General features: G+C 42.4%; 3 protein-coding genes across 6 annotated transcripts; 2 read left to right on the top strand and 1 right to left on the bottom strand.

The window, feature by feature from the left end:
- The first annotated feature begins 854 nt into the window (after positions 1-854).
- LOC127767462 (uncharacterized) lies at positions 855-2435 on the top strand. Of its 3 annotated transcripts, none has more exons than XM_052292813.1 (5): positions 855-875; positions 1069-1236; positions 1321-1564; positions 1865-1999; positions 2092-2435. In XM_052292813.1, exons 1-5 carry the CDS (start codon positions 873-875, stop codon positions 2241-2243), a joined length of 702 nt encoding a protein of 233 aa, XP_052148773.1. In that variant the 5' UTR covers positions 855-872; the 3' UTR covers positions 2244-2435. The 3 variants fall into 3 exon arrangements, with proteins under 3 accessions (XP_052148773.1, XP_052148771.1, XP_052148774.1); XM_052292811.1 differs by having other exon boundaries at positions 861-961; XM_052292814.1 differs by having other exon boundaries at positions 861-961; positions 1899-1999; positions 2092-2434.
- A 673-nt stretch (positions 2436-3108) lies between these two features.
- Positions 3109-12993, bottom strand: LOC127767461 (uncharacterized). Of its 2 annotated transcripts, none has more exons than XM_052292810.1 (7): positions 8179-12993; positions 7851-8092; positions 7635-7776; positions 6133-6316; positions 5709-6050; positions 4955-5622; positions 3109-4210 (listed from the first exon to the last, which is right to left on the bottom strand). In XM_052292810.1, the coding sequence occupies exons 1-7, from the start codon at positions 12769-12771 to the stop codon at positions 3518-3520; spliced, it is 6864 nt and encodes a 2287-aa protein (XP_052148770.1). In that variant the 5' UTR covers positions 12772-12993; the 3' UTR covers positions 3109-3517. The 2 variants fall into 2 exon arrangements, with proteins under 2 accessions (XP_052148770.1, XP_052148769.1); XM_052292809.1 differs by having other exon boundaries at positions 5709-6056; positions 8179-12992.
- Positions 12994-22968: 9975 nt separating this feature from the next.
- LOC127766642 (protein WEAK CHLOROPLAST MOVEMENT UNDER BLUE LIGHT 1-like) lies at positions 22969-27296 on the top strand. Its single transcript, XM_052291751.1, has 3 exons — positions 22969-23175; positions 24355-24974; positions 25200-27296. Exons 2-3 carry the CDS (start codon positions 24453-24455, stop codon positions 27006-27008), a joined length of 2331 nt encoding a protein of 776 aa, XP_052147711.1. The 5' UTR covers positions 22969-23175; positions 24355-24452; the 3' UTR covers positions 27009-27296.
- The last annotated feature ends 103 nt before the right edge of the window (positions 27297-27399 follow it).

Below are 27399 nucleotides of genomic sequence, written 5' to 3'. Positions count from 1 at the left end.
AGATTTATCTCAAAATTAAGCACCTCCATGTGGCCCAATAAGATGCCTCGAGACAAGCCAGCTTTAGAAAGATAGATGAGCTTAGGGGATAATTAATGGTTTGCGAGTGTAGACATGAACATCGATAAATAAGATGGCTCGAGACAAGCCAGCTTTAGAAAGATAGATGAGCTTAGGGGATGATTAATGGTTTGCGAGTGTGGACATGAACATCGATAAATAACCAATTAAGTGTGATGAGAAATAGGGATATTATATCCGAGTGGAATTTAACAAATGATGTTATAATTTAGATTTTATTATACGTGCTCCATTGTTCCATATTTCCCTTCAATTTTCTTTTCTTTTTTTTTTGCTGGAATGGACGTAGAAAAATGGCCATCCATCCAAATGTATCCCAAAATTATTCATTCTGACTGTTCACTTTCTCATTCCTTCAGTCTTGGAAATTTTTCATCTAGCAACGTTACGAGAGTCGTGCCTTCTATTAGGCACGGTTGGCTTTTGGCATTAACTTGCCATCTTGATATTGCATTATTTCTTAATACTACTACAGGACTTGATCATCTTAGTGATGGCACCATATGTGGATCATCTTGCTTTCGTAGTAAAATCTCTTCATTCCAAAAACTGTAGTTTAGCCTCTTCACCAAGGCATGACTTCAATGCCGATCATCAGGAAAGTTTGCAAACTGGGGGTGAAAGGGGCAGGTGTGATATGTTCCTGTGAGCTGTCCCTCATCTAATTACCCTTGTAAAATCTTGGCTACTGAAGCTTCTGACAATGACATTGCTTTCTCATTTACCTATATAAATCCTGACATGATTTCAGTCGAAGAATCAAATAGATGTGTGCCTACATCTCTTAGATCATGGTGGGCTTGTATTGTCCTGCAGTCCTGCTTGTTTTACTATCTTATGTATTACGTTTATGTGTGCTCCTTTTCAATCTCAAAAAAGGGTATTAATATTACGGAGAAGAATGATGGGAACAAAATACCGTTCAGTACTTCAGTTTTTTAGGGATCAATTTAATTGTTGTATTCCTATTTCTTTTTCTTCCTCCAGGACATAATGGGAGATGGTTCATCAACTGGATGGACAGACGAAAAGCACATGCTGTATATTAACTCATTGGAGGAATCATTTGTTACTCAACTAAATGATGGTAAAGTCAGCTCAAAAGGGGGCCACGATATTTGTGAAGGAAATCGTACAGATACAATAGTTGCTCAGGTATGGGCAATGCTGAGCTTTACTCTATAGCAATATCTGCAATGTGTGAAATTTTCTCTTGTTCCAAACTGGCACATCGATCAGGTATACTTGGGGATGGATGAGGTTGGTGGAGCTGCATCCAGAGCATCACAAGCTGAGTTCTGTATTGGATCAGCTTCATGTTATCGGCATCAGGAAGATAGCAAATCCTATTTTATGGGTGGTGATGCATCAACTACTGAGCCAATACAAGAAAGAATCAGTTACCATGCAAAACAAAAGAGCCATGGAGCCTCTTCTGCCTCCAGTTTCCACTGGCACGGGCAATCTCCTTCTTGGACAACAGGTAGGTTACCACCTCCAGGATGTTTCTGCGAAAAATGGTTTTAATTGTTTTCAGTAAAAGAAAAAAAAAGAAAGAGTATTTTCATATGAAGAACTGCCATGGTAGTGTTTTTTTTTTTCAGAAGTCTCATCAGTGGGTTGTCTTAGATAGCCACCACCATTAGATTCATGGTAGTGTTGTAACACCATTGCTGGCTCAGTTTCGATAAATAATACCGTTGTATGTTGAACAGTAGTAATACCTGTATGAGCCATCCCAACACACGATTTCACTCTCTCATTTGATATTTCTCACCAGCAGCTTACCAGAGATGTGTGCCCTTGTCTTTCTTCAGAGTTACCAGAGCAAAACTTGGATACAGAAGTTCGAAGGGAACAAAGCGTAGCATGTGGCAACAAGCGACTGAAACATGCTGCTACTACAAACAGTGGCCTGGTAATTTGAACATCTGTATCCAAGTATTTTTCTTCCTGTTGCTGCCCTCAAGTGTACAAGTGCTAACCTGTCAAGATATATGGTGTGATTAGGTTGTATCACCTGGAAACGCAAATTTGGAAGGATATTACAGTGGCAGCTCATCAGATTGCGACATTGGATTACTGAAGGCAGATACTGCTTCACCCTCGTGGAAAGCCCAGGCACTGAGAACTTGGTCCGAGTGAGGTTTAGGATTGAGTAGATAGCTGCACAAATTTGTAGAAAAAAAAATAGCAGCTTGCTTCAGGGTAAATGCAGTAGAGTCTTTTGTGTAGAAATAAAAAATTACTCCCTCCGTTTCAAGTTATAAGACGTTTTGACTTCGGTAAAAAATTTGACTAAATTTATAGAAAAAATTAAAAACATTTTCAACTCAAGACAAATTTATTATAAAAATATATTCAATTTTGATTTGATGAAACTATTTAGTATTATAAATATTACTATATTTGTCTATAAACTTAGTCAAACTTAAAATTAGTTGACTTTGACTAAAATCAAAATGTCTTATTACCTAAAACTTATAATCTGAAACGGAGGGAGTATGTAGCTTGTTCGACAATCGACACAGCTTGGTAAGCTCTGGTGAAAGGCAACGCATTGATTTGCTATATCCAACAAAACAAAAAACTAAATCGCCATATCCAACAAAATATGGACCGCCATATCCCATCCAACCTTGACCGTGAACCAAACACATCCTTACACATCGCTTCCAACAAGCACAACCAGGATTACAACACATCGATTCCAGATTTTTCACTGACTACACTAAAGCAGCAGCTGGGGCCCTGGACTCGTCAATGTTGTTCTATATATACTTGTATCCTGTGCCGTAAAAGAAATTGCTTCAGGATGTTAATTTTACCTCATAACCTGTGCTGTGAAAGAACCTGTTTCGTAAAGTTAACTATCATCATGGAGAATGGATTAACCGAACAACAGCAAGCAAAAATGACATCTGAAGGAAGATTTAACATCTCTCATCCCAGTGTGGTTAAAACAGGCTAGTACCATGTAAGTGCATGATTAAAATATAAAAAAGCATCGAATGGAATATGGACACATTCACAAGGCATGTTTTCATCCCTATTATAGCAATCTCCGAGGCTGTTTAAACCTCCAGAGTCCGGAAAAATAATAATGATAATGATAATAGTATTAACAATTCAGACGGCACACCATCGACTTACACAACAGCATATTTTGAAGGTTGCAAATTTTATCCAGGCATGTCACGATATCACTATAAAGTTTTGACACTGCAACCACACTCCCTTTTTCTTTTCTCTATGCAAGACAATGAACCAAAAATAGATAAATGATCAGCACAGGCTATAATCGCCAAAGAAAACAAAAAGGATAGACAGACATGGAGTGAAAACACATTTCGCATGTGTCTGGTGCAAATATGCTCGAGTCGAGCTGTTGCGGCCTCCTGATTGACGCAGGCTTTGCAAAAGAGCATTTGTGCTTCTAACCAGATGGGGCATGGCCACTTGCTGATGATGATTTTGCAACATAGATCTGCTTCATCCTACCAGTGCCCAAGTTCTTGTCAGAACCGGAATTTTGATTCCTTCCCTGGTATCCTGAACGGCGTTGCCATTCATTGACAGCTCCAGTCTTTTGGGTCACCCGAGACCGACGATCTTGATTATTAACTTGATGTTGGTACTGTTGACCCGATGATGATGAAGATTGGTGGGGCTTGGAAGGCATGCTGGCAACCTGACTTCCATTTGAGTTGCTGACCCCTGTAGCAATCCCAGGGTTAACATTTGGTGTGTTCGACGACCTACCCATAACTTTGGCACTGTTTGGGACTTCATTGCTGATCATGCCTACCCGGGCAAACGAAGGCTGAACAGTTTGAGCATTTGAACTTGTGGAGGCTGGCTGTTCAACAAGGCCTAAATCATCTGTGAACTGAGTAGCAGATGCATTTGGAATGTTCTTGCTGTTATCTGCTGGAACAACAGAAGCAGAGGGCTCCTGGAACCGGTTATTCGAACTCGCTTTGTTGTCCACTTGGATGTTATGAACAAACTGCGCTGCAGCTGTGCCGTCCATTGGATGCTGCTGTAGTGGCACTGATAATGGGACGGTGTGTAGTGGTGCTACAGGCATATGTGGCCAACAAGGCTGCATCTGTATATCTGTAGATGACTGGAATGGCAATGTGTTGAGGTTAGTTCAAAATGCAAATGGAAAAAGTCATGCTGTCACATTATCTTATCTCTACTATCATAAAAATTGAAGATGTTTTTGCCGTTACTTTAGAACGTCATTCGTGTATGAGTTGGTTTTTAATTTCGTTTGCTTTTGGAAATACATATCCGTATTTACGTCGGTTTTTAAGTTCGTTTGTTTTTGGAAATACAGAAAGGACACCTAATTGCAGCTCATGATTTTCTAAATATATATATATATATATATATATCCAATCGAATTCTCACAGTGAATTTCATATTAATAAACCATATAACAATAATAAGATTAAAATAACCTTCATCTGTTGCAACGCACGGGCATTTTTTCTAGTATATATATAAAGAAAGAATCGTGAATTTGACCATCTGTACCTATATACAAACTCAAGTAGGATAGCAATTTCCATTTTTCAAATTTATTGATAATGACTATGTGAATTGTTTAACCATCAAACTGATAGATATAAAACTTCAATTTTCTTGCCATAAAGAAAAGCAGAGAGAGAGAGAGAGAGAGGGAGGAGGAAAATTAAAATAGAAGGGTGACAATAAATATTCAACTCTCAATAATGTAGCACACTTTCAGATCTCAGTAATGTATCTTTTACTTATGCGTAAATAACAATGTAACGTACAAGCATAAAGCATGAATCAACTCAGCTCTATATGTATGGCACGATGTGGGACCATTATGTCATACCTGGAATGGAGCAATATCAAACATGGTCAGTGGAGATGGAATTGGCATGATGGAGGTTGGGCGTAGATGCTGTACTGGAGTAGGAACACTGGGCGAGCTTACTTGACCAGGTACCATATTTTGGTTGTTTGGATCACTCTGGCTAACACCAACAACCGGAGGTCCTTGGTTTTGCTTCCAGTCAGGCTGCTTGTCACCAGGAATATAAGTGGTTCCCATGAAACCAAGTCCCATTTGACTAAACTGCCCTACAGGAGCAAAGTGATTGTAGACCACCATATGTGGAGGACCTTGTACGCCTGGTATCCCTCCAGGGCTAATGAAAGGACCAGCAAACCCAGTGGGAGGACGATAAAATGACTCAACCCCAGAGTGGCATTGTGGCCAAGCTCCCAATGGTGCTGAAGGTAAAGCATTGCTTCTTTGAGGCTGCTGACCCTGAGAACCAGCACATTCATCACTTGGTCCAAATGCAAAAATCTGCCCTCCTAACATTGTGTTCATCTCAAAGCAGGAAAAGTGGGATGGCTGTGCACCAGGAAATTGAGAAAGCATCGGTCCTGATGCCTGTGGACTTGGCAGAGGGTGCCACAGGGACATTGGTGGAGTATCAACTGACAAGTCTGCTGGAAGAGCGACGCTGAGTGGTTCATCTGTGGATGATTGACCTGCAATTGCTTCAGTGTTATCAAATACATCTGCATGCACAGAGGCTAAATTTTCAATTCAAATAACTAAAGCCGAAAGATCATACCTCCTGATGCTAATCCAGCAAGATTCTTATTGCCGAAACTTTTGTTGTCTGAAGCAGAAGCTGCCGTTGCATCAGCTCCAGATCCAACTATCTCATCACTACTAATAGCTGCAACAGCCACAGCAGAGGCAGCTGCTTCAGCCTCAGCTTCAGCTTCAACATCATCGGAGTTTGGTGATGGTTCCTTTGTTGTAGACGTCTCCTTATCAAACAAAATGGCAGTACTATTGCTATCACCAGGCAAGTTGCGATCAATCTTCATATCAGGCCTAGATGAACCTGGAGGACCAAGCCCACTTGTAATAGTTCGGCTGACTGGAGGCAGTACAGTTGGTGAGGTAACTGCTCCTGAATATTGTTTTTAATTTCATTATCATCAGTCAAGCAACAGGAAACATTCTACAAGCTAATACAAAGTGCTTACCAAACTGAATCTTCTCCCCGGCAAGAAGAGAATTAATAGGGCTAGCAGATGAAGGGAATGCTTTTTCAGAACCTAGTGTGGGAGACAGAGCATTGTTGGGCTCCAAAGAAAAGCCAGAACCAGCTTGTTCAAACTTCCCTGGTTTCATAGCTTCTTCAAGTTGAGTTTGAGTTAATGGCATAACCTAGAATACACAAGTGGCCAAAAAATCATATTGCATGCAATATAATTATAAAATATCCACATTTTAGTAAGAACAGATAATGCAAGTATGCAAAAGACAAACAAATTTTTTTTTCCAAAGTTTCTTTTACCATCACTTCTCTAGTGCAGTTTTCTTTTTTGCTAGTTCCACTGAATCCCATTGAGCTCATGCACATTTACCAGATTTAAGATGTAGTTTTTTTTTGAAAGGCAACTATATCCCCAGTTTGCTGTGGCATCACCACTCTGATTCTCTACATGTTTCCATCATCATCATCTGTTCATATGTGTAATGCCTTTTCTTGGTGCAAGGTGTCATAGTTCAGCTCTGGCCACCCTCGATCAAGACGGAAAGCTTCATTTGCCTCCTCTCCACATCCATGGAGAACAAGAAAAGAAACAAAACCAATAGCAAGGCCAATAGGTCATGTGGGAGTTTTAAGGGATACATCAGCATGTGGCATCATTGAGGAAAGAAGTGGGGCAGGAGGGCAGACAGTATTCTGGTACTGACACTGTCATCACAGAGCACGCTAACTGAGATCCCAGGGATCAGTCAAACTGGCAAAAATAATAATCTCTCTACAGATGGATGGACAAAGGATGATAATGCTATCTCTTAGAGACGAAAACAATTTTCACAAACCAAGATGCAGAGTGTCTGTATTTATAGATAAATCAATATTTGTTAGAAAACTTTGCAGCTCCATGTCTTCAACACATGGCAGAAGGCAAAATAATTTTGATGGTAGAGACCAAAGCTGGTGCATTTTATTTTACAACTAGAAGTAAGAGTAGTACAACTATCATGGCTATAAATCGAACACTGAGACTGAAAAAATGATAAAGCTATTCAATTAAGCTTTCACTTTTCAGAGAGTATTTTTCCTCTAGCTCTACTGCTGTAAGCAAAGTAGTTAAGTTGCCATCATTTGTACAGAAAATACGAAGATGGTCTAGCTTGCATCCATGTACACAAATTTAAGCATCAGGAGGTTTTAGAAGGGAATAAAATGTATTGGTCTCACATAACATACAGATAGAGTAGTGTTGTCTGAACATTATTTTGCGTATGAAAATTGAAGCCAGTGCAAACAACAAAATATAGGTTCCTAAAGGCAATCTATACACTATGTAGAACTATTTGTTTGCATAAAAGTACTGTTATCATTTCAACTCTCAAAAGAGATTAATGGGAACAAATGAAGTGATGATCAACAACTGGAAGCAATGTTTGTCCCAATAAAAGAATAACGGCATGCACCATATGAACATGAATACGATTGTAAAAAAAATACCTGCTGGTTTAATTGTGAATTATCCCAGGTGCCTATGTTAAATGGAGTGCTAATGGGCATCGTTTTATTGTTTTCTTCAGATAGGCTTGTCACGAGCTTTCCTGAATTGACCGCATCTGAGGATGGCTGGCTATGGATAGGCCTGTATAGGTTTTGTGAATAAAAACCTCAAGAATCCTGACAAATAAATAGCATAGACATGATTAAGAGACATACTTCTTTGCGTAGTAGTTTGTATGAGATTCTGCGTTGACCAAAGGTTGCCCTATGGGTGTCATGGAAGCTTTATCACCCTTCAGTGCAACAGATGATTCAGCAGGGTCAATGACTCTGCTTTCAACAGCCATGACAGAATCCAAAGAAGCTTTCTTTGCAGGTTCTGCCAAAGAAACAGTTCCCTTGTTCAAATTTGGACTACTAGAACTGTGCAGAGAAACTTGATGCTGTTTGCGGGGAGCCTGGTTCAGCCAATACCAAAGCATTAGTTTAAGGAAGACAAGAATATTATAAGGTTTCAAGTATGTAAAAGATAAAAATTGGGCACCTTTGCTATCCTCATCTTGGATCTATTTTCTTTCTCCCTCAGTTCTCTCCTGACACTCATGATCTGCCTCTTAGACCTTACTTCAATAAAACCATCTGCATCAACAGGGATTTCGATGCCCTGCTGCCTAACAACACGTGCAACTGCAGCCTGTGATGAAGCATTAACATCTCCTTCAGGGATAGCACCACCTGCTCTCGATTTCTTGTTCCCACTATGAGATCTCTCGTAAGATGGAGCCTTGTGTGTACTTCTCTCTGTCTTGCTGTAATAATTAGCACATGTAGATGGACCTGCACTAAGATCGATTGCTTCATTAGCCCTAAATGACTTATCACCTTCCCTTCTGTTTGGATTTTTCAAAGGAATTTCTCTTGCTGTTCCATTGGAATATGGCTTCTCGTTCTGCTCACTGTGACTAAATGACTCATCTTGAATGTGGTTCTTTTCGACATTTTCCCGAACTCTAAATTCAGTTCTTCTTATGTTCCTACGAGACCTCCTCTGTAATCCTCTTGAATCTTTATTAGAATGGTCAACTGAACTTGTTGACCTTATATTAGATTCCTTGACAGCATAACCGTATTTTCTCCCTCTTCCACCAGGTACAGCACCTGGAGCCTTTGGACCACTCACAATTTTTGCATCTGAATTAACTTGAGAAGATTCTCTGTTGTTAGAAGTAGGTCTGTAATTCCTCTTCAGAGAGATATCATGATTCCTGTGACTTTCAGGTTTTGAAACTCTGCACATGTTTTCCCCCAGGGAAGATCTATCCAGCAGGTTGTGAAATCCCTCTGCATCAACCATCTGGTTGATTGCAGGTGCACCAAGCTTCTGAGAATCTGAATGCTGCAACATAAAGGAAAGATTGGCTGCAGACACCACAGATTTCTCAATAGAGCTGGACTGAGCTGCCTCTCTTGGGATATTCTGGTGAGTGTGTTGATTAATTTCATTTGGGAGACCACTTGAACCATACTGGTTCAATATATAAGGAGCTGGTGCAGATGAATGAATTGAAGGCATCGCCTGAGAAACCGACTGAACATTCTGGGCAATAGGGCGCACATACCTCAACTGGCCAAACTGGAACAATGGAGCTGGTGAAGGGTGTACTTGAGATAGGGATGGATTAATCTGGTTGTGGAGATTTATAGGCATTTGAATGGAACCAATCTGAATGGCTGGAACAGGAGTTGGTATCAAAGAAGGCCCAGAAAATAAACCAAACTGGAGATTGACAGGGACTTCACTCCGGCCACTAACTGCTGAAGCTGGTGGCATAATAGGATCAGTGGAAGGTGCTTGATGTAACTTGGAGCCTGGCGCAGATGCTACTAAGCTATTGGATGGCTCATTGTTAGTTTCATCTGTCAAAGCATTTATTTGATCAAGAGCCAAATTCCGCAGTGCCTTCTCTGCTTCAGTAACCAAGTCAGAAGGACAAACTGAACTACTGCCCACCTGCTGCTCCATGACACCTGAGTGTGTGTTCTTCATGGATACTAACTCAACCTCAGGATTTGGGGGGATTTCAACCTGTACACCCTCATCAAATCCAAGTATAACCGGTTCCATTTCTATATGTGTACTATGCCCCTCTGCAAACTCATCATCCAAGTCAAGATTTTCATCGTCACCTTCATTGATTTCATCTTCCTGGTAGCTATTGCTTTCTTCGTCATACTCATCTTGCTTTTGACGATTTTCATTATTTTCACTTGGCCATTCATCATCCTCCAAGTGAGAAACTGTGCTTGAGGTATTGATTCTGCTTGTGTTGGCTGCATCTAAGGTTGAAGCCGCATGGTCAATGTCAGACATCACAGTTCGATCACCATCAGCAGAAGTTGGCAACGCAGGTGAATCACCAGAAACATCCATCTCATCATGTGAAACATGTGGAGGTGAACTAGGAGGGCTCGAAACAGACACAGAAGATTGTGAGCCCAATATAGGGTTTTCCCTATCCCCATTTTGCTGTTCATCGAGACCAATGCCTTCAGCTGATGTCCCATGCTGGTGAGATGCCTCTTGGTATACACGTCCATATTCGGTCTGCATAGTATGCTCTTCCCTACTAGAACTCTCTCTCAACCCACTTTCCACAAAAGAAGAATTCGCATGTTGAGTGGAAGGACCAACCGTACTTCTGGCCACAGCTGGGGGTGGGGGTACACGTGGTTGCCGCATCGAGTAACGGGGCCTTGTAAAAGGGAACTCATTATCCTCAGAGCTATGAAACATCTTCTCTCCTTGGTGACGATTGGGGCCCTCATGTGAACTACTGGGCAGCCAAGCTGGATCTCCAAATCTGTCGCTACTAAAAAACTCAGTGTCGAAGTCAGATTGCTTGTCAAACCTATCGTTCTCCCTTGGTGCATCCCACCTTGGAGCCCTTCCATGATGGTACTCTTCTGATGCCCAAGGTGAATCGTTAGTCCGGCCTCTCGAAGATGGCCTGACTGTCACAGTCGCAAAACCATCATAAGAATCTTTCTTAGGGTAATTTCCCCTCCTTGCAGTGAAAGTTTCACGCCGTGGACTGTAGTGAGCACTTTCCTGGTCTTGAAATGATGTCCTTCCACTAAAATGTGCATGTTCTCTATCAACAAGCGATGAGTGTCCATCTCTCAAAGTGTGCACTCTTGGAACTGTATCATTGTACCTGTTGTTACTAGAGGACTCCGATGATGCAGAGGTATTGATGCGCTCACCCATTCTATCAAAATCATGTCTGTCGTCAGTATTAGCAGATTGTGGCACATCTTTATCCTTCACGGCTCCAGGCAAAAGTTCATCATTGATACATGAAGCAAGATCCCCATCCCTAATGTTCGATTCTGCTTGTCGTCTAGCAATCCTTGCCTCCAACTCTTGGAGTTTTTTGCGTGCACCTTCTTTACGCCGCTCCTCCTCAATAGCGGCCTTCCTTTTCTCCTCCTCCCTAGCAATTCTCTGCTCCTCAGCTCTTTTAGCAGCTTCCAATCTTTCTTGCTCCGCAAGCCACGCAGCATGTCTTGCCTCTTCTTCCACCAACCGTTGCCTCTCTTCCTCCTCTCTTATTAGTCTCTCCCTCTCCTCCTCTTGTTTCCGAACAATTTCTCTGGCCCTTGCCTGTTCTTCCAGTACACGTTGCCTTTCTTGCTCCTGTAACCTCAAGATTCTATCAAGCTCTGCCTCAAACGATTCCCTTACTGGGTCGTGGAAATCAGCTGGTTTGGCCGCCTCCTTTTTCTTCTTTATTGCACTTAAATTAACAGCTGTAATACTATCGAAACCTCCATCCTCAATTAAAGGCTTCGCAGGGGTTCCGGTGAGACGCTTCTCCCTGCCAAAATTTGCAGGTGGCTCATTATTTAAAGGCCCTTTATTACCAGGGAATGGTTGCACCTTGGAAACAAAACTATTCTGGAAAGGATTCCCTCTGTACCAGTTATTTGAAATGTTGCCATAACGTTCACCAGGAGTCTCCCCCACACGTGCATTCCTATACGGTTCTGCCCCATTCTGTCCATATACACGCACACCTGGCTCCCTACTTGTATTCCAGGAATCCTTGGAAGCATCACCATTCATGCTTTCACGATAAGATGATTGCGCACTGCTTCCTCTCCCTGCGCTGTATGGCCGTCCGTCTGTCCGTTCTCTATCTTGTTGGCTCGACATAGGAGATCGCCACGCCGCATCCTGGCCACCCTCTTTGCTGCTAGCAATCAAATCTTTTACAAAGGGCTCTTTTTTGAAGGGATCCCTCATGCCCCCATAAATGTCACGGCCTGCAACCGCAGGCTCGCTCCTACCGAATCCCCTCTCCCTACTGTCACGCTCTGGGAGGGTCAACCCCGTATCACGCTCATCATCAGCCCAGTCGGAATCGTACCTAAGCCGGACAAGTGGAAGTGGCCCCAAATCATTCCTTTGCGCCTTCTCCGCAGATACATGATCACCAGTGCCGGTGCCACCAGTAGAGGACAAGGGCTCAGCGGCACGAGACGGCGTCACCTGCGGTCGCATGCCCAGCGGCGGCCGTGTCTCCGGAGTGGCGACCCGCACCCCATCAGCGTCCTTGTGACGTTGCGCGGGCGGCGGAGGCGGCGGCGCGACGGCCGCTTTCAGGGAAGGGAAGTCCTCCCCACGCAAGACGACGGCGGCGGCGGCAGCCTTCTCCGGGAATCCATAGGGCGGGGGCCTGGGGCGGCCGCCAGGGAGCGGCACGGAAGCGGGAGGCAGCGGCTTCTCGACGGCCGGGGCGGGCTTGGTCCAGCCGGCCGTGGGCGCCCCGGATCGGACGGGCGCGGAGGCGGCCCCGCCGCCCGCGGCCGCGGCGGCGCCATCGAACCGCTCGTGCTCCTTGCGGAGCGAGGGGAGGTTCAGCGGCGGCGGGACGGAGAGCTTGGGCGGCTGGGGCTTGGACACGGAGGAGCCACGGGAGCGGGAGAGCACGACCATGCCGCCACCCCCACCCCCGCCGCCGCCGCCACCGGATGAGGCGGAGGGGCGCGAGGGGCGGGCTCCATGGTGCGAGGGCGCGGGCTGGCCGTAGGATCGGTTGAGGTTAACGGAGACGAACTTGCCGGGGTGCGACATCGGAGGCGGGGGCGCGCCCGCATGAAACCCTAGCCAGCCGCAGCCAAGGTCCGGCGCGCGCCCGCGTGGGCCCCCTGGGAGTGGGGGTGGTATTATTACTACCCACGCGGCCGCGAGGTGCGGAAGGTGGCGGCGGCGGCGGAGGTGGGGGGGGACACGCCGCCGACGAGGAGGCGGCGACGGCGCGGCGGTGGCGTGGGGGATTTGGGGGGGAGGAGTTTGGTGTCGGGCCCGAGGAGGAAAGGGAGGGGAAGGGAGCCCTAGAGAGTAGAGAGAGAGAGGAGGAGCACGGTGGCACGAATCTCAAAGTCGCTGGTTCGGTTCGGTTCGGTTCGGTTCGGTGCGCGCTGTGCTGTTGGATGCCGGACGAGGCCAGGTCGGCAAGGAGGAGTGGTGGCCTACAACTGAATCAGGAAAGAGAGAAGAAACCTCAACCCACTACCAAAGAGGTAAAATTAGATTTACGACCCTGGCTGCGCCCACTATCAATCTTCATGGAACATGAACAATACTATATAGTGAGCCCAAGCAATCCAAATAGATATACTCCCTCCTTCCCTAAATATTTGACGCTGTTGACTTTTTTAAACATGTTTAACCATTCTTCTTATTCAAAAACTTTTATAAAATGTGTAAAACTATATGTATACATAAAAGTATATTTAACAATAAATCAAATGATAGGAAAAGAATTAATAATTACTTAAATTTTTTGAATAAGACGAACAGTCAAACATTTTTAAAAAAGTCAACGGCGTCAAACATTTTAGGATGAAGGGAGTATTATATAGTAGATGGTATTAGTTGTGGCAAACACTAGGGTGTAGGGCAAACGCCCAGCCGACCGGCCATTAGAGCGGCGAGCGCGCAGCAATATATGGCTAGCTAGGGAATAGCAACGTAAACATGTTTTAAGATGGTGTTGATGTAAAAAACATGAGGCCTGGGAGATCTGCTTAACTCTAATGCATGTCCAAAAATGTTGCCTTTTAGATTCATGAGCATGCCAGATGATTTGATCCTGCAATCAACAAGAAATAAAGACAAAGAAACCTTGGTTAAATCCATAAATGATAGCCGATCGGCTAGGTGCCGATGACATATCATTTATCTCTGAGCCGATGTCATATGTGAATCGATTGGCAGATATAAATAAATAAGAAAGGACTAAACCTACTCGATCGGCTGTAGATATTAACAATATATAATCCTTATGTCAATATATACTTAAATCAAGTAATTAGGATAGATCGGTCACCATGCCAAGACAATATAAATCACTTAGATCGAAGTATATATTAATAGTGAGATTATAGATGTTCATAGCATAGCCGATTAGGTAGATCTAGCATGTATAGGCTAATACTCCGATACCACTCCATATTAAGATATTAAGGCAAGTAAAATATATCAAACAAAAGCCTAATATACCTAAATGCAACAAGATCTTAACATAGAGGGCAGATCTAGCATGTCAATTAAGCACATACGATATAAAACTAAATCAGGTAAGATCGGCTGAAATCCCAATACTATTCTAATCAACAACCAAAAGCAGGCTAGAGATTGAGATTCTAATCATGACTTATAAGGTCAAACTCAACTGATGCAATTATAAGTATGAAAAAAAGAACAATATCGAGACAATCAAGCCGTTGGATGTTTCATAGAGTGGTGGATATCCTGTATAATCTAAGCTAACATAGATATTTAACCTAATCGGCTGCCTTCTAATAATAGATGTTAGCTGGTTGGAGGTTAGATAACGATATTGTCGAAGATTATACAGAATATATGATAACTCGACGAATTACATAAACAAGATTAGAGTATCATGAAGATGGAAGCACTAATCCCGAGAACACAAGCCACCATAACAAGTTTTACCTCTAGTTGAAGATTGAAACCGATGCAGCTCAACCCGAAAGCAAGAACTTGTCGAAACAAAACGAAAGTAAAAGAGTGGCGATGGGCCGAGATTATATTGAACGTGTGTTGTTGTATTACATGGGGCTCGGGGTCTATTTATACTCAAAAATATGTCCGTGTCAGACACGACTCTTATCTCTAACAAACTCTAAGATACCATAAGTCTTTACGGCAGACTTTTGCCCAAACATATCTCTAAGGAAATTACATGAAATATCCTAATTAATAGATACAATTGCCTTTTGAGGACTCAATCCGTGCATGGCAATCCTCATGAAGCACATTAACTCAACCCGACAACGTGTACCGAGTCACTTTGTCGGAATCGGCTTAATCGACCGACCTTGTCCGACTCGAACTCTGCCGATCCTGATCGTAGCCGATTCGGACTTTTAGCCTATTCTTGCTCTGTTTCCGGAACGATCTCTATCTTGGATTCCGCCTCGATTTAACTCCATCTCCGATACTTGAATTACCAAATTTGGTTGTTAACAGATGGATGGTTACTTTCTTCTTTGTGAAGAATCCTAGTACTAAAGCACTCAATAATAATACTAAGCGACGAACCCGCAACGATGGGAATGTATCTCACTTAAGCAAGTAAATTAAATACCAAAAGGGAAATCACGAATACTTAGGGTGTGTTTGAGGAGATTGGGGAGATACGCAAAACGAGGTGAGCCATTAGCTCATGATTAATTGAGTATTAACTATTTTAAATTTCAAAAATAGATTAATATGATTTTTTAAAGCAACTTTCCTATAGATTTTTTTTTGCAAAAAACGCACCGTTTAGTAGTTTGAAAAGCGTGCACGCGGAAAACGAGAATCAATCTCCCCTATCTCCCCAGAACGAATAGAGCCTTACTTTATTAAAGAAGCATCCGTTGAGGTAAAAGAGAGAAGAGAGTGACGATAGCTCTGGCACTCCTCTAGACCTTCTCCTCACTCTTTACCTATTTCCTCCACACTACTAAAGTTATGTCTAAGATATGAACTTAAGTTGTACTCCATTTTGTTGTGTATTTTGGAAATGAGTGAGCTCCTTCTTTTATAGCCTCCAATGACGGTTGTGGAGGTCGGAGCACCACAATTGTCATTGGGAGGTGATCCAGAGCCTACACGTGGAAGGTGGTGATGGATGGAGGCAAGGTCTGTTCAGTCGACCTGTGGGCCCCACCTCCTAGTTGCTTCTTCAACTGGAGGTTGATTGGTGGGCCCCTATGCCGGTGCACTACGGTTGGGCTCATATTTTAAGTTGGTTTTGACTGTCATGTGGGCCCTTCGATCCTTGTGCTCGCGTATGATTGGTCGGAGGTATATTTCGTCGCATGGCAGTGTGTTTTCGTCCGTAATTCACCTGCATAGCAATATTTACCAATACTAGTGAAAATGGTTAGTAATAAACCCCTACCACTAAGTTTGATATTATATTTTGTATTCTTTTATTTAGGAGTTGACAGTTAAAGTTTGCACTTAACACCGTCAACAGAGCTCAAGCCAACAAGCAGTTGACAGTTGCCATCCAACGGATCAATGCGGCCATGCACCAACTGTTTTCAGTTTCATATTCATTTCTAATTAGTGAATTTAAAATGTAATATGTTCTACTGTCTTGTGGCCAACACATATGGTTATGGACTATTTTAGTAATTAATGCTATAAGGACTACCTTCATAGTGTATAGAGTCAGCCCATATGGCTTCATATATTGCACAATAGCCACTTTTGTAATACATCGTGGATGCCCTTATAAGATTGCAATGTTTACAAATTTGCAATGCCATCACTTTCCATCATCGTTTTCATATTTGTTCATGTCGTTCTCCAAATGTGAAATGTTTGCATTGTCCTATGCTCCTTCCTCTAAGCTCGATCTAATATTTCCCTAGCACCTCTTCTCTTGGTCATCTCGCACCTGACTTCTCACACGCCACCTCCACCAAGGAGGACTGCCTGCCATCCCACTCTCTTTACTACTATACGCTGAAACCCACCGTTGTTATTGTTCTATTCTGAATCCCACCGCTACCACACTGTCTCCTTGACCAATTATTGCTTGTTCATTGGACTAGAACATCAAGACTATTATAAAAGTTAGTTGATATAGCGGAAAGACGACTAACCCTCCTGATCGCTTCAATCATTGATCACCCAAGACATGCCAGATGACGACACAGGAACGCACGATATTTGTTAACGAGCTTTAGCCGAAGCCTACATCCCCGGGGCTCTGATTATGGGCGCTCCTCCCCAACCAATATAGCTCCTAGCCGCTACGAGTCCATGGCCACGCCGCCATCCTCTCCCTGCGTGTCTATGCTACATTGTAGTCGCCATGGTTACATTGTGGTGCCCCCCTCTCTATTTAAGAGAGATGACGGGTTACAAAGTCCGACTCTAACTCCACCCCCTAACACCTATTACAACTTCAAGTCCAACTGTAACCAAATAGGACTAGTATATTCGACACCTAATCTAACAAAGACATTTTGCCATGTCATGTTATATGATGGTTATAGCTGCAACAAATTCTAGACACCTTTTTCACATTGTTCCAGCCAGTCGTGTAGCAGATCAACAAGATTAAAGCAGTGCGTTGGCATGAATCAACGTGTGGCGGTGGGAATTGACATGCAGTAGTAGCCGTTGACAGTGGTGGGAATCAACATGCATGCCGTAGTTAGAATCAACCTCGGATAGCATAGGTTGGCCTAATCAGTGTCAGGTGAAAGCAGTGAAAATCAACGTTGTCAACTGGTGGGAATTGACGATAAAAGGTTGGAATCAAGGGTAGGAGGTGGAAATCATAAAGGAGGTGGATATGGCGGCATAGGCCAAGGGGAGAGGAATAGAGCTTAGCACAAAGGTGAGGGAAATATATTGAGTCAATAAAAGGCAATGAAGATATTTTGCATTCGTAAGAACGAGAAAAATTCCAATGCAGGAAAACATGGAAAGAAGGTGACAAAATGTTAAATTTCTAAACGCTGAAGTATTTAGATGGTATCATTGTGTACTGAATGAAGCTTTTTTTTTCTATATTTCTAAAAACATATTATTTCCATATCGCCAATCCAATTGCCCTCCAAAAAAAGAGATATATAAAGTTTGTCTTGAAAAACTTTGAAATTATGGCATTTCTTGGTTAACTAAGTTTGAGATGAGATCACAAGTGACAGAAATATTATATTACAATAAAGGGAAATGACGTCATTTGTGCCTATTGTATATTCGTTTTTAATATTTCCTTTTTAAAAAAACCTGACCATCAATCTAAATTACTCCTCAAAACATAAAGTGTGTAACTCAATTGGTTAGCTTTCTTATGGTGGAACCTATTTACCAAGGTTCAAATTTGGACTTAGTACAAGTGCTTTTGTATTTAAGGTTAATTATTCTTTCAGTGATAGGCGACGTATCCGTGATCACTTCGTTAATTTTAAGATATGTCGGTACAACCTCTTGGAGGTGGTTTGAGGGATACGGGTGGATCCAAAATGTTCCGAGTAAACGCGTGCATAAAAGAATGCAAAACCTATCATAATCATCTCTGTATCAGTTGGTTCAGTAAGTAAGAAGGGTGCAAGAGCTCTTTTGTGCTCTTGGCAGCCGCACACGCCCGTGGAAGCATGCTGTCAATTCGATATGATTTAATTTGCTTTGTCACATTTTTGCAGAAGGTGATATTCGATGGTATAAGGGCAACCATAGTGTGCTAAAAGTAACCTTAATGAATAAATATATTGTTGAGGTGTACCTTATATATTGTGCAAGTTAGCAATAGGAAAAAAAAATTTTGGTGCACCTCAAGATTACAATTAGCCACAGTGAATAAACCAATATTTTTTTCTCCACTACTTACTCTCTCTCTCCCCCACTATCTCAAAGAAGTTGGCAGCTATCTTATACCTTTATTTTATATAGTGGGGCCCATGTTAAAGACCATGGATCTGTAAGTATCAATGTAACGTGCGGCTGCTGTAGCCGCAGCCGCAAACCGACCTTCCAAACACACCCCATATACATTGTGCATCATACCATAATAATGGCTACTATTTATAGGTCCCACCTTAAAATGTGTATCCATATTATATATTGCCCTTGCCCTAAGGTCATGATCCGTATTTTTCCCTTGGCCACCCTTGCTTCTAAGACTAAGTTCTAGGCAACTATATTCGAAACAACTATTTCATCGTTCTCCGCGATCACATTTTTTTAACAGTTAAACGGTATGTCCCATGTAAAAAAAATTTATAAATAAGTTTCTTAAAAATAATAAATCCATTCTTAAAATTTTTAGTAATTGATACTCGATTAACCATATACTAATGTCCTATCTCGTTTTGTATGCCGTCAAAAAATCCCAGCAGAACAGTTGGTTCGAACGAAGCCTAATTGTGGTAGTGGTAAAACCACGCACCTCCCATCTAGCTTAATTTTGATTTTATGGGTTGATTTTATAGAAATCACCCAACAAATTAAAAGGCATTGTTTCAAGAATATGGTTTATGGTTAAACTTGAGAAGGAACTAATATTACACATTGTTTGACACTTGGTCGCAAATTTCTATCTTAAAAATATCAATTAATCGATTAATAACAAATTTTGAAATCCTACTTTAGTGTACTATATATAGATTTTCATGAGAATAACGTATAACTATGATACCAGTCCACATCTACACTACTTTAAATGGTGGTAGTAATGGTGGCAGTGAATCTGTCACCACCACTCTGACACGTGGATCCCTTGTCTATCCTATTTTAAATAAATGTTGGTAGTGGTCCACCACTCCTATCACTAACATATGGACCCCTATTTGTCAGTGAAAAAAAATCAAACTTTCCTCCTGCTGTGAGAGCTTGAGAGATAGAGAGCAGACTTGGGCTAGCTAGCTGAGAGACAGAGAGCAGACTTGGCTAGCTGTCACACTCTCTCCGTCCCATAATATAAGGGATTTGGAGAGGATATGACATATCCTAGTACAATGAATCTGGGCAAACTGTCAGCCCAGATTCATTGTCCTAGGATGTGTCACATCCACCCAAAATCTCTTATATTATGGGACGGAAGGAGTAACTGCTTTTTAATTGTAGGTAGATAGACTGAGCTTTTCTTTTTTCCACTGTAGCAAGATGAACTTGGGTCTTTGGAGTGGATGGGAATGATTAAAATAAACAATGGTCACAGCCCACAATGAAGTCACGGTGATTATTTTTTGCAGCATGCACATCCAATTAATACTGATATACTCTATATTCAATTTAAAAAATACAATGATAAGCAATATACACATCATTTGATTCTTTTTAATCCCATAACAAAGCACGGACATTCTGCTAGTTTTATTTAAGATTCATATAGACTAGCTTGATTTAATTCTAGTTATATTGCTTCATCAATCTTGTGTGGATATCCACGGTAAATTTCCTGGCTTCACCACTACCCTACACATATTGAATCCCAAGATTTGCCATTTTAGCTATGGAAGTCAAGCCTCAAGCCCACACGCATCCCCCGCGCGTTGTAGTAAGCTAAATATCATTTAAGTTCCCTTTAAGGTTGTATAACTTTGTTAGACGATTTTCTTGGAGTCATGCCAATCATGAAACTATAGTAATAATAAAGATAGTAGTAATATATACAAAGTCAAATTAATTGAAAGAATATTGAAGTTATCTAAGGTCTATGGAGAAAAGTACATCATATCCAATCCATGCACATCAAACTAAACCAACTTATCAATATTGTTTCATCAATCCGAAGTCTTATATAGACAAGGCAGGTATGCAACTTTTTGAAAAGGTAAGACAAGACACCTAAATCCAAACCACAACGAGAAAGCAAATCAGCAATGAGCCTAGAGCACACTACTAGAGAAATGATTTTTCTGGACGCCGGCCCCGGTAGATTCCAGACGGGCCGTAAGTAGCGTTGTCTGGAAAAACCGGGCGACCGGTGCCAGGCTATCGCCCGCATAGGAAAATGCATTATCCCGTGCAGGCGTCTTAATCCGACCGTACGGGATAATCCTTGTTATCTTGTGCGGTCGACTTAAGAGGACCGCACGGGAAAATACCTCTCCCTCTTTTCCCTCTTACCCACTTCAAAATTTTCACATCATCACTCTTCCTTTTCCCTCTCACCTACTTCAAAATTTTTCACATCCTCTCTCTTCCTTTTACCTTTTATTCTCCCTCACTCACTCCTCTCTCTCTCCCTTTCCTCTCCTCTCCCCCTCCCATCTCTCTCTACCTCTTTCTTCTCCTCCCCTCCCCACTGAGCGCACGGGGCGTCGCCACCGCCGCCGCCGGTGGCGCAGGAAGCGGCAACGGCTGCTGGTGGAGGCGGCGCAGCGGTGACGGCGGACGGTCGTGGCGGAGGCCGAGAGCGGCGATGGCGCGACGACGGCGACCACGAGCGGCGGCAGTGCGGCAACGGTGACAACGACAGGAGCAGCGGCAGCGCAACGACGGTGGCCATGAGCGGCGGTGGGGAGCGGCGGCTGCGCGACGACGGGAGCGGTAGCGGTGCAACGACGGCGACGACGAGGACGATGGCGACCATGAGCGGCGGCTGCGCGACCACGGCGACGACGGGATTTTTTTGATTTTATTTTTTTTCGGTTTTTTTTCGTGCGGGTGGTATAATTTGACCGCACAGGATAGTCGACTTAACACAACCGCACAGGATAATCAATTATCCCATACGGTTGGGCCGCCTGCATGCAAAAAATATTGATTTTCACAGACCCTGGATGCAGACGGGCGCTACTTATGTACGGAAAAATGGATAGTAACAACATGAAAAAATGGATTCTGTACCAGTGGCAGTACTAACAAACCATACTGCCGTTAGTATTAATATTAATATTAATGATACCAATGGTCCATCGAGTTTGTTTTTCAACTCCCTTATCTACCTTGACAATATAACTTATTTTTAAATATAACTTTTAGACAAAGGCCGACCAGCGGTGAAGTTTAAGTTTAAATAATTTTAATAACAATTATTAAAAACCGAGCACGCGATTACTCTCTAATGCGCGCTCTAACAAAATGAAAAATTCTACGGGATGTTTTTCCTCCGTATGATAAAAGCATATTCCGCTGCTGCCTGCTGGCACGTAAAAGTGGAAAAAGAAAAGAAGAAAGAAAAAGTAAGTGGTCGCCAACTGCAGCGGGGCTCACGTACGCAGGCATCACAGGCAGCGACGGTGTCTCCCTAAAAAGTCAGCGGGACTAGCTTGTCACAGTCCACATTCCAACCCCTTGTCCTGCACAGTAAACGCCGTCCTCTTGTGGAATTTTTCCACCCGCTCTGCATCCGCTATAGGAGGGTAAACATGCGGTACGAACCCTAACCTATGTAAAAATTTGTGTAAACTCCCGATCAAAAAGTCATGTAAATTCGTTAACCAAATCACACATGTTAGATATATAAGGGGATGTTACACCACCACATAGAATTTCTTATTCAAGTCAACTTCATTTAATGTGAGATATAAAAATAATAAATTTTGAACTGCTACTTCTTTTGGTAAATATAAATGACTTTTTTTTATCAAGGTTTACACGAGTTTTTATCTAGATAGGTTAGAGCTTACGCTATATATTGGGCTGGGATAAAATGGTTTCTGGATAATAACCGAAGTCTGTCTCTTCATGGCGTTTTTTCGCACTACTCCTTTTATACTTGCTTACAATTATGCATACTGTATAATGATAAACTGTTGGGCGAATTATTAGTGTAGATTACCTGCTTGAATATAACGATAAATAAATATTACAAGTAGTAGTTGAAGGTTATTTTTGGAGTGTGGAGTAGCGCCCACACTCCAAAATATAATACTTCTCGGTATCTTTTTATGATGGTAAAATTACCCTTTCGTTTATATATATATATATATATATATATATATCCATTATAAATTTAGTGCTAAAATAGTTTTTTTTTTGCTAACAAAAATTGGCCCATCAGAATTTCATTAAGATTGTGAGGGGGTTGTTACACAGATTGGTTACGTTTCGTGTTAAACTGTCGAGTTGGGGGATTGTTTAGTGCAATTTACCCTTTCCTTTTTCTTTTCCAGCAAAATAAAAGACCAAGCACCTTGTACATACATTTTCATTAAACCAAGGGGCGTTTACGCAAAACCCCCCATAATAATAACAAACAAAACCTAATCCTCCACGGTTTACCGCTAATCCGGAGCTGAGGGCGGCGCGCGGTGACGCGAGCCGAGCCCAAGCAAAGCAACAAAACCAACAAGGACACGGACACACACACCCACTCCTCCATCTTCCTCTTCCTCTTCTAGAAACACGACGCGCACAGGCAGACAAAGAGGAGAAGAAGAAAAGCGGCAAAAGCCGGAAAAGAATCTCCTAATCGGCGGAAAATAAAAAAGAGAGAGTAGTTCTTGCAATCTTGCTTCGCCTGCAAGGAATCCTCTCCGGCTCTCCGCCCTGGTAAGAATCCCTCTCTCTCTCTCTGCAATCGATGCTTGATTTTGGTCTGTTTTTATCCAAGAAGGTCAAGCAGAGCTGGTCTTGCTGTGTTGTGTTGGACTTGGATAGATGAGATGAGCGGTTTCTTGATTTCTTTGCCTGGGATGGGGTAGGGAGCGTTGTGTTCTTGGGGGGGAATTGGGAGGGTTTTGGGTCTAATTGGTGTCACTTTCCTGATCACCGAGTCGTCGTCCGCGGAGAAGACTGACCTGGTATTCGACTGTTCATTCATCCTGTGGTCTGAGATGAGACAAGTAACTTGTTTTTTCTTTTTTTTAAAAAAAAAAATCTGTGTGTTATTCAGAAACCGGATTGTTCAATCTGATATCCACGCGATTAATCATCTGTAGACGGTACAGTAGTAATCTGATAGTCATGTGATTAATCATCTGTAGATGATGAAGATAATATCAATTGCGAAATCCTGTGCTTTAGCAGTTACTAGTACATCTGGTGCATTCAGTCTTTGTGTCATTTATCGATTAGGAATTGATTGGAGGTACTTCTGCTAAGCTGTTTGCTTGCTTTGCAATGCCCTTATGAAAATTCCAGTACTAAAGTTATGCCGAAAACTTAAAGAAACTTCAGGACATGCAATGCTCGATAGTTTCTTCAGTTCTTGGTGGGCAAATTAAGAAGATGTCTGTACAATAACTTGAGCTAGCTGGCTCAGCCTTACTTAATCATGATGTTTTTCTTTTCTTAAAATAAGAAGGAAGGAAAGTTAGCAATTTTGTTAATTTTGTTTAATTTTTGGGCAAATATGATTTATATTATGGAAGTAGTACTTGGTAGGGCGGCTGCTCAATAGCTGCAGCCATGAAAAGTGGGTTCATGACTTCAATCAGTGGCAATGATTAATGAATACATGCACAGGTCATAGTTCCCTTGAGCTTGCTGTTATGCCTACATCCCTATTGACTAATGCAAGCTTTAGTCTCTTCATATTATACTGGGAAAAAAAAAAAGGCTAATTCCTTAGTTTCTTCATATTATACTGAAAAAAAGGGCTAAGTCCTCATCACGGATAGGCCTGTCAAATGTAATTCTATAGGCGAAAGTTCTGCTTAATTTTATTTATATCTGTGATTAGTCTTTAATTTGTCTGAGCCGATCCCTTCCTCGTTTTTTTTTTTGTAGGAGGAAGTACAGTGATCAAATTAAGCTTTGGGGGTGGAGTAGACTAATCCTGCTGAACAAAATAGCCCAGGAGGAAAAAAACGGTTTATTCTGCTACCATGGAAGTTCTTAATACCAATGATCATGGGACTGCAAGAACACGGGATGGTGAAGAGACAGCATCTGTTCCAGTTGAGAATCCTGATTCATCGCATGAAATGGAGAAGAAGTTAACCCACAATTTGACAGAAAATGGGCAGGCTCCTACAGGTCATACTGTACCTTCATTACCGGATACGGTCTCTAAATTGAAACCAGCTCAGGAATCTGATGATTCTTTGAAAGATAAGACAGACCTTCCTACTTCAACAAGTAAGACCGAAGTGAACAATATATCTGAAAATGGTTCGACCAACCAGAGCACTATGCTATCAGATGAATCGAGAACAAAAGAAGACAAGATGAATCATCACGAGAACATTGCTGCCACCACAAACAAAAAGGCAGAAACAGATGCGAGACCTGAAAGTCCATACAGAGGTCTCATTGACACTGCTGCGCCATTTGAGTCAGTTAGAGAGGCTGTCACCAAGTTCGGAGGAATTGTTGATTGGAAAGCATACAGATCTCAGACACTAGAGGTAATACTGATTTGTTTAAAACTGCAAATGGATCAGATCATGGTTAAAGATGCAACTTTGTTGTGTTTCATATTAATTTCCTTGCCATTACAGAAATACACTTTGTTTTTATGAGAAACAATAGAGCACATATTATACTTCTGCTCACTGCTGTTCAATCAATAACACGGTCAAAAATTTTCATCATATAGACTGCTGTTGTTAAGGAATTTGCTTTTTATGCAGAGGCGCAGGGTCATGCAGCTTGAACTTGAAAAGGCTCAACAAGAGATTCCACAATTCAAACAAGATTCAGAAGCTTGTGAGATGGCCAAGTTACAAGTGGTTGAGGAGCTAGGGAGAACTAGGAGACTTGTAGAGGAGCTGAAACACAAACTGGAGAGAGCAGAGATTGATGTGGACCAGGCAAAGCAGGATTCCGAACTTGCGCAGCTGCGGGCACAAGAAATGGAGCAGGGGATTGACGATGAAGCTAGCGTAATAGCCCAAACACAATTGGCAGTTGCTAAAGAGAGACATCAGAAGGCTGTTGATGAACTGAAGTTGGTCAAGGAGGAGATGAGATCAACACACGAAAAGCATACCGTTTTAGCTAGCGAAAGGGACATAGCAGCCAAAAGAGCCGAGCAAGCTATTTCTGCTGCAAAGGAGACTGAGAAGAGAGTTGAGGAACTCACTTTAGAACTTATCGCAATCAAAGAGTCTCTCGAGTCAGCCCATGCCGCGCATCATGAAGCAGAAGAACACAAGCTCGGGGCGGCTTTGGCAAAAGAGCAGGATTGCCTGGCTTGGGAGAAGGAACTGCAGCAAGCACAGGAGGAGTTGCAGCAACTCAACATGCAACTTGTATCAAAAACTGATGCAAAGTCCAAAATTGATGAAAATACGCACATGCTACAAATCCTCAGTAAGGAGCTGGCTGCCTATACAGAAAACAAAATGAGTGAAGAAGCTGGAGTGATCGAGGAGGATGGTTCTGATGAGGCTAAAGAAATTAGCAGGTCAATCAAGCGAGCCCTTGCTTCAACAAGAAAGGAGCTTGAAGGGGTTAGAGGAAATATTGAAAAGGCAAAAGACGAAACCAATTTAATAAGAGCTATTGCAGAATCAATTAAGTCAGAGGTGGATAAAGAGAAAGCTTCACTTGTTACATTGCAGCAGCGAGAAGGTATGGCATCCATAGCCGTCTCTTCTCTGGAAGCTGAGCTCAATAGGACAAAAGAAGAGATAGAAATGGTGTACATCAAGGAAGCGGAAACCCGTGAAAAAATGGCAGAGCTTCCAAAGATGCTGCAGCAAGCCGCTCAGGAAGCAGAAGACGCCAAGGTGGCAGCTCATTCTGCACAGGAAGAACTTCGAAAGGCGAAAGAAGAAGCCGAGCAAACCAAGGCCGCTGCTGCGACTGCAGAGATCAGGTTACGCGCCGTTCTGAAAGAAATAGAGGCCTCTAAAGCATCCGAGAAGCTTGCCCTTGTGGCGGCTCAAGCATTGCAAGAGAGCGAGGAGACAAGTAGTGTTGAGGATTCCCCTAGAACCATTACACTTCCTATAAGTGAATATCATTCTCTGAGCAAGAGGGTCTACGAAGCTGAAGAGCTTGCGAATGAGAGGGTGGCCGCGGCATTGGCGCAAATAGAGCTAGCAAAAGAGTCTGAAACAAGGACCCTGGAGAGATTGCAACAAGAAACCAAAGAGATGCACAAGAAGAAGGATGCTCTTCAAATCGCACTGCAGAGGGCTGACAGGGCAAAGGAAGGAAAGCTTGGTGCTGAGCAGGAACTGAGGAAATGGAGAGCAGAGCTTGAGCAGCGTCGGAAAGCCGCAAAACATGTTGCTAATCCTTGGACTGCTCCACCTATAAGATCACCTGAACAGAAGGGCTCTTACAAGGAAGACGATGCAGTTCTTACTGAACCAAATTCACCCATGTCAAATAGTAGCACGGATGACTTTGTTGTGGACCAGAAGTTGAGGAAAAAGAAAACATTCTTCCCACAAATGTCAAGCATTTTGTCTAGAAAGGCACAGACGTAGACCTATAAGATTAGTCCTGTACAGGCATATCTTACTGTACATTGTACACTGCAAAAATGTAAATGGTGTGTTTGAGTACATAAGTTTATTTTCCACAACCCTGTCACTTGGTGTGGATACGTGAGGGCATACTTTTGTATGATAATTTTGGATATTTTTTTATACTATAGTTCCTTTGTTTCCAAAACTCAGAGGCAATATGTATGTCTGTTTCTGATGTTAGTCATGAAAGCAAGAATTTTCTGTAACAAAAATTGTCAATTATGAAAACAGATTGAAGTTTGAATACGTGATTCAAGTCATTCAACCTATAGGGCACTACAATACCAGATCAGCAGAATGCCTCTTTATGTATTTGTCCAAGTCAAAGCAAGCTTCGGATCTTCAAGTT

Source organism: Oryza glaberrima, chromosome 3, assembly GCF_000147395.1.
Source record: "Oryza glaberrima chromosome 3, OglaRS2, whole genome shotgun sequence".
In the NCBI taxonomy this organism is placed as follows: Eukaryota; Viridiplantae; Streptophyta; class Magnoliopsida; order Poales; family Poaceae; genus Oryza; species Oryza glaberrima.
This window is presented reverse-complemented; position numbering and strand designations above follow the sequence as displayed.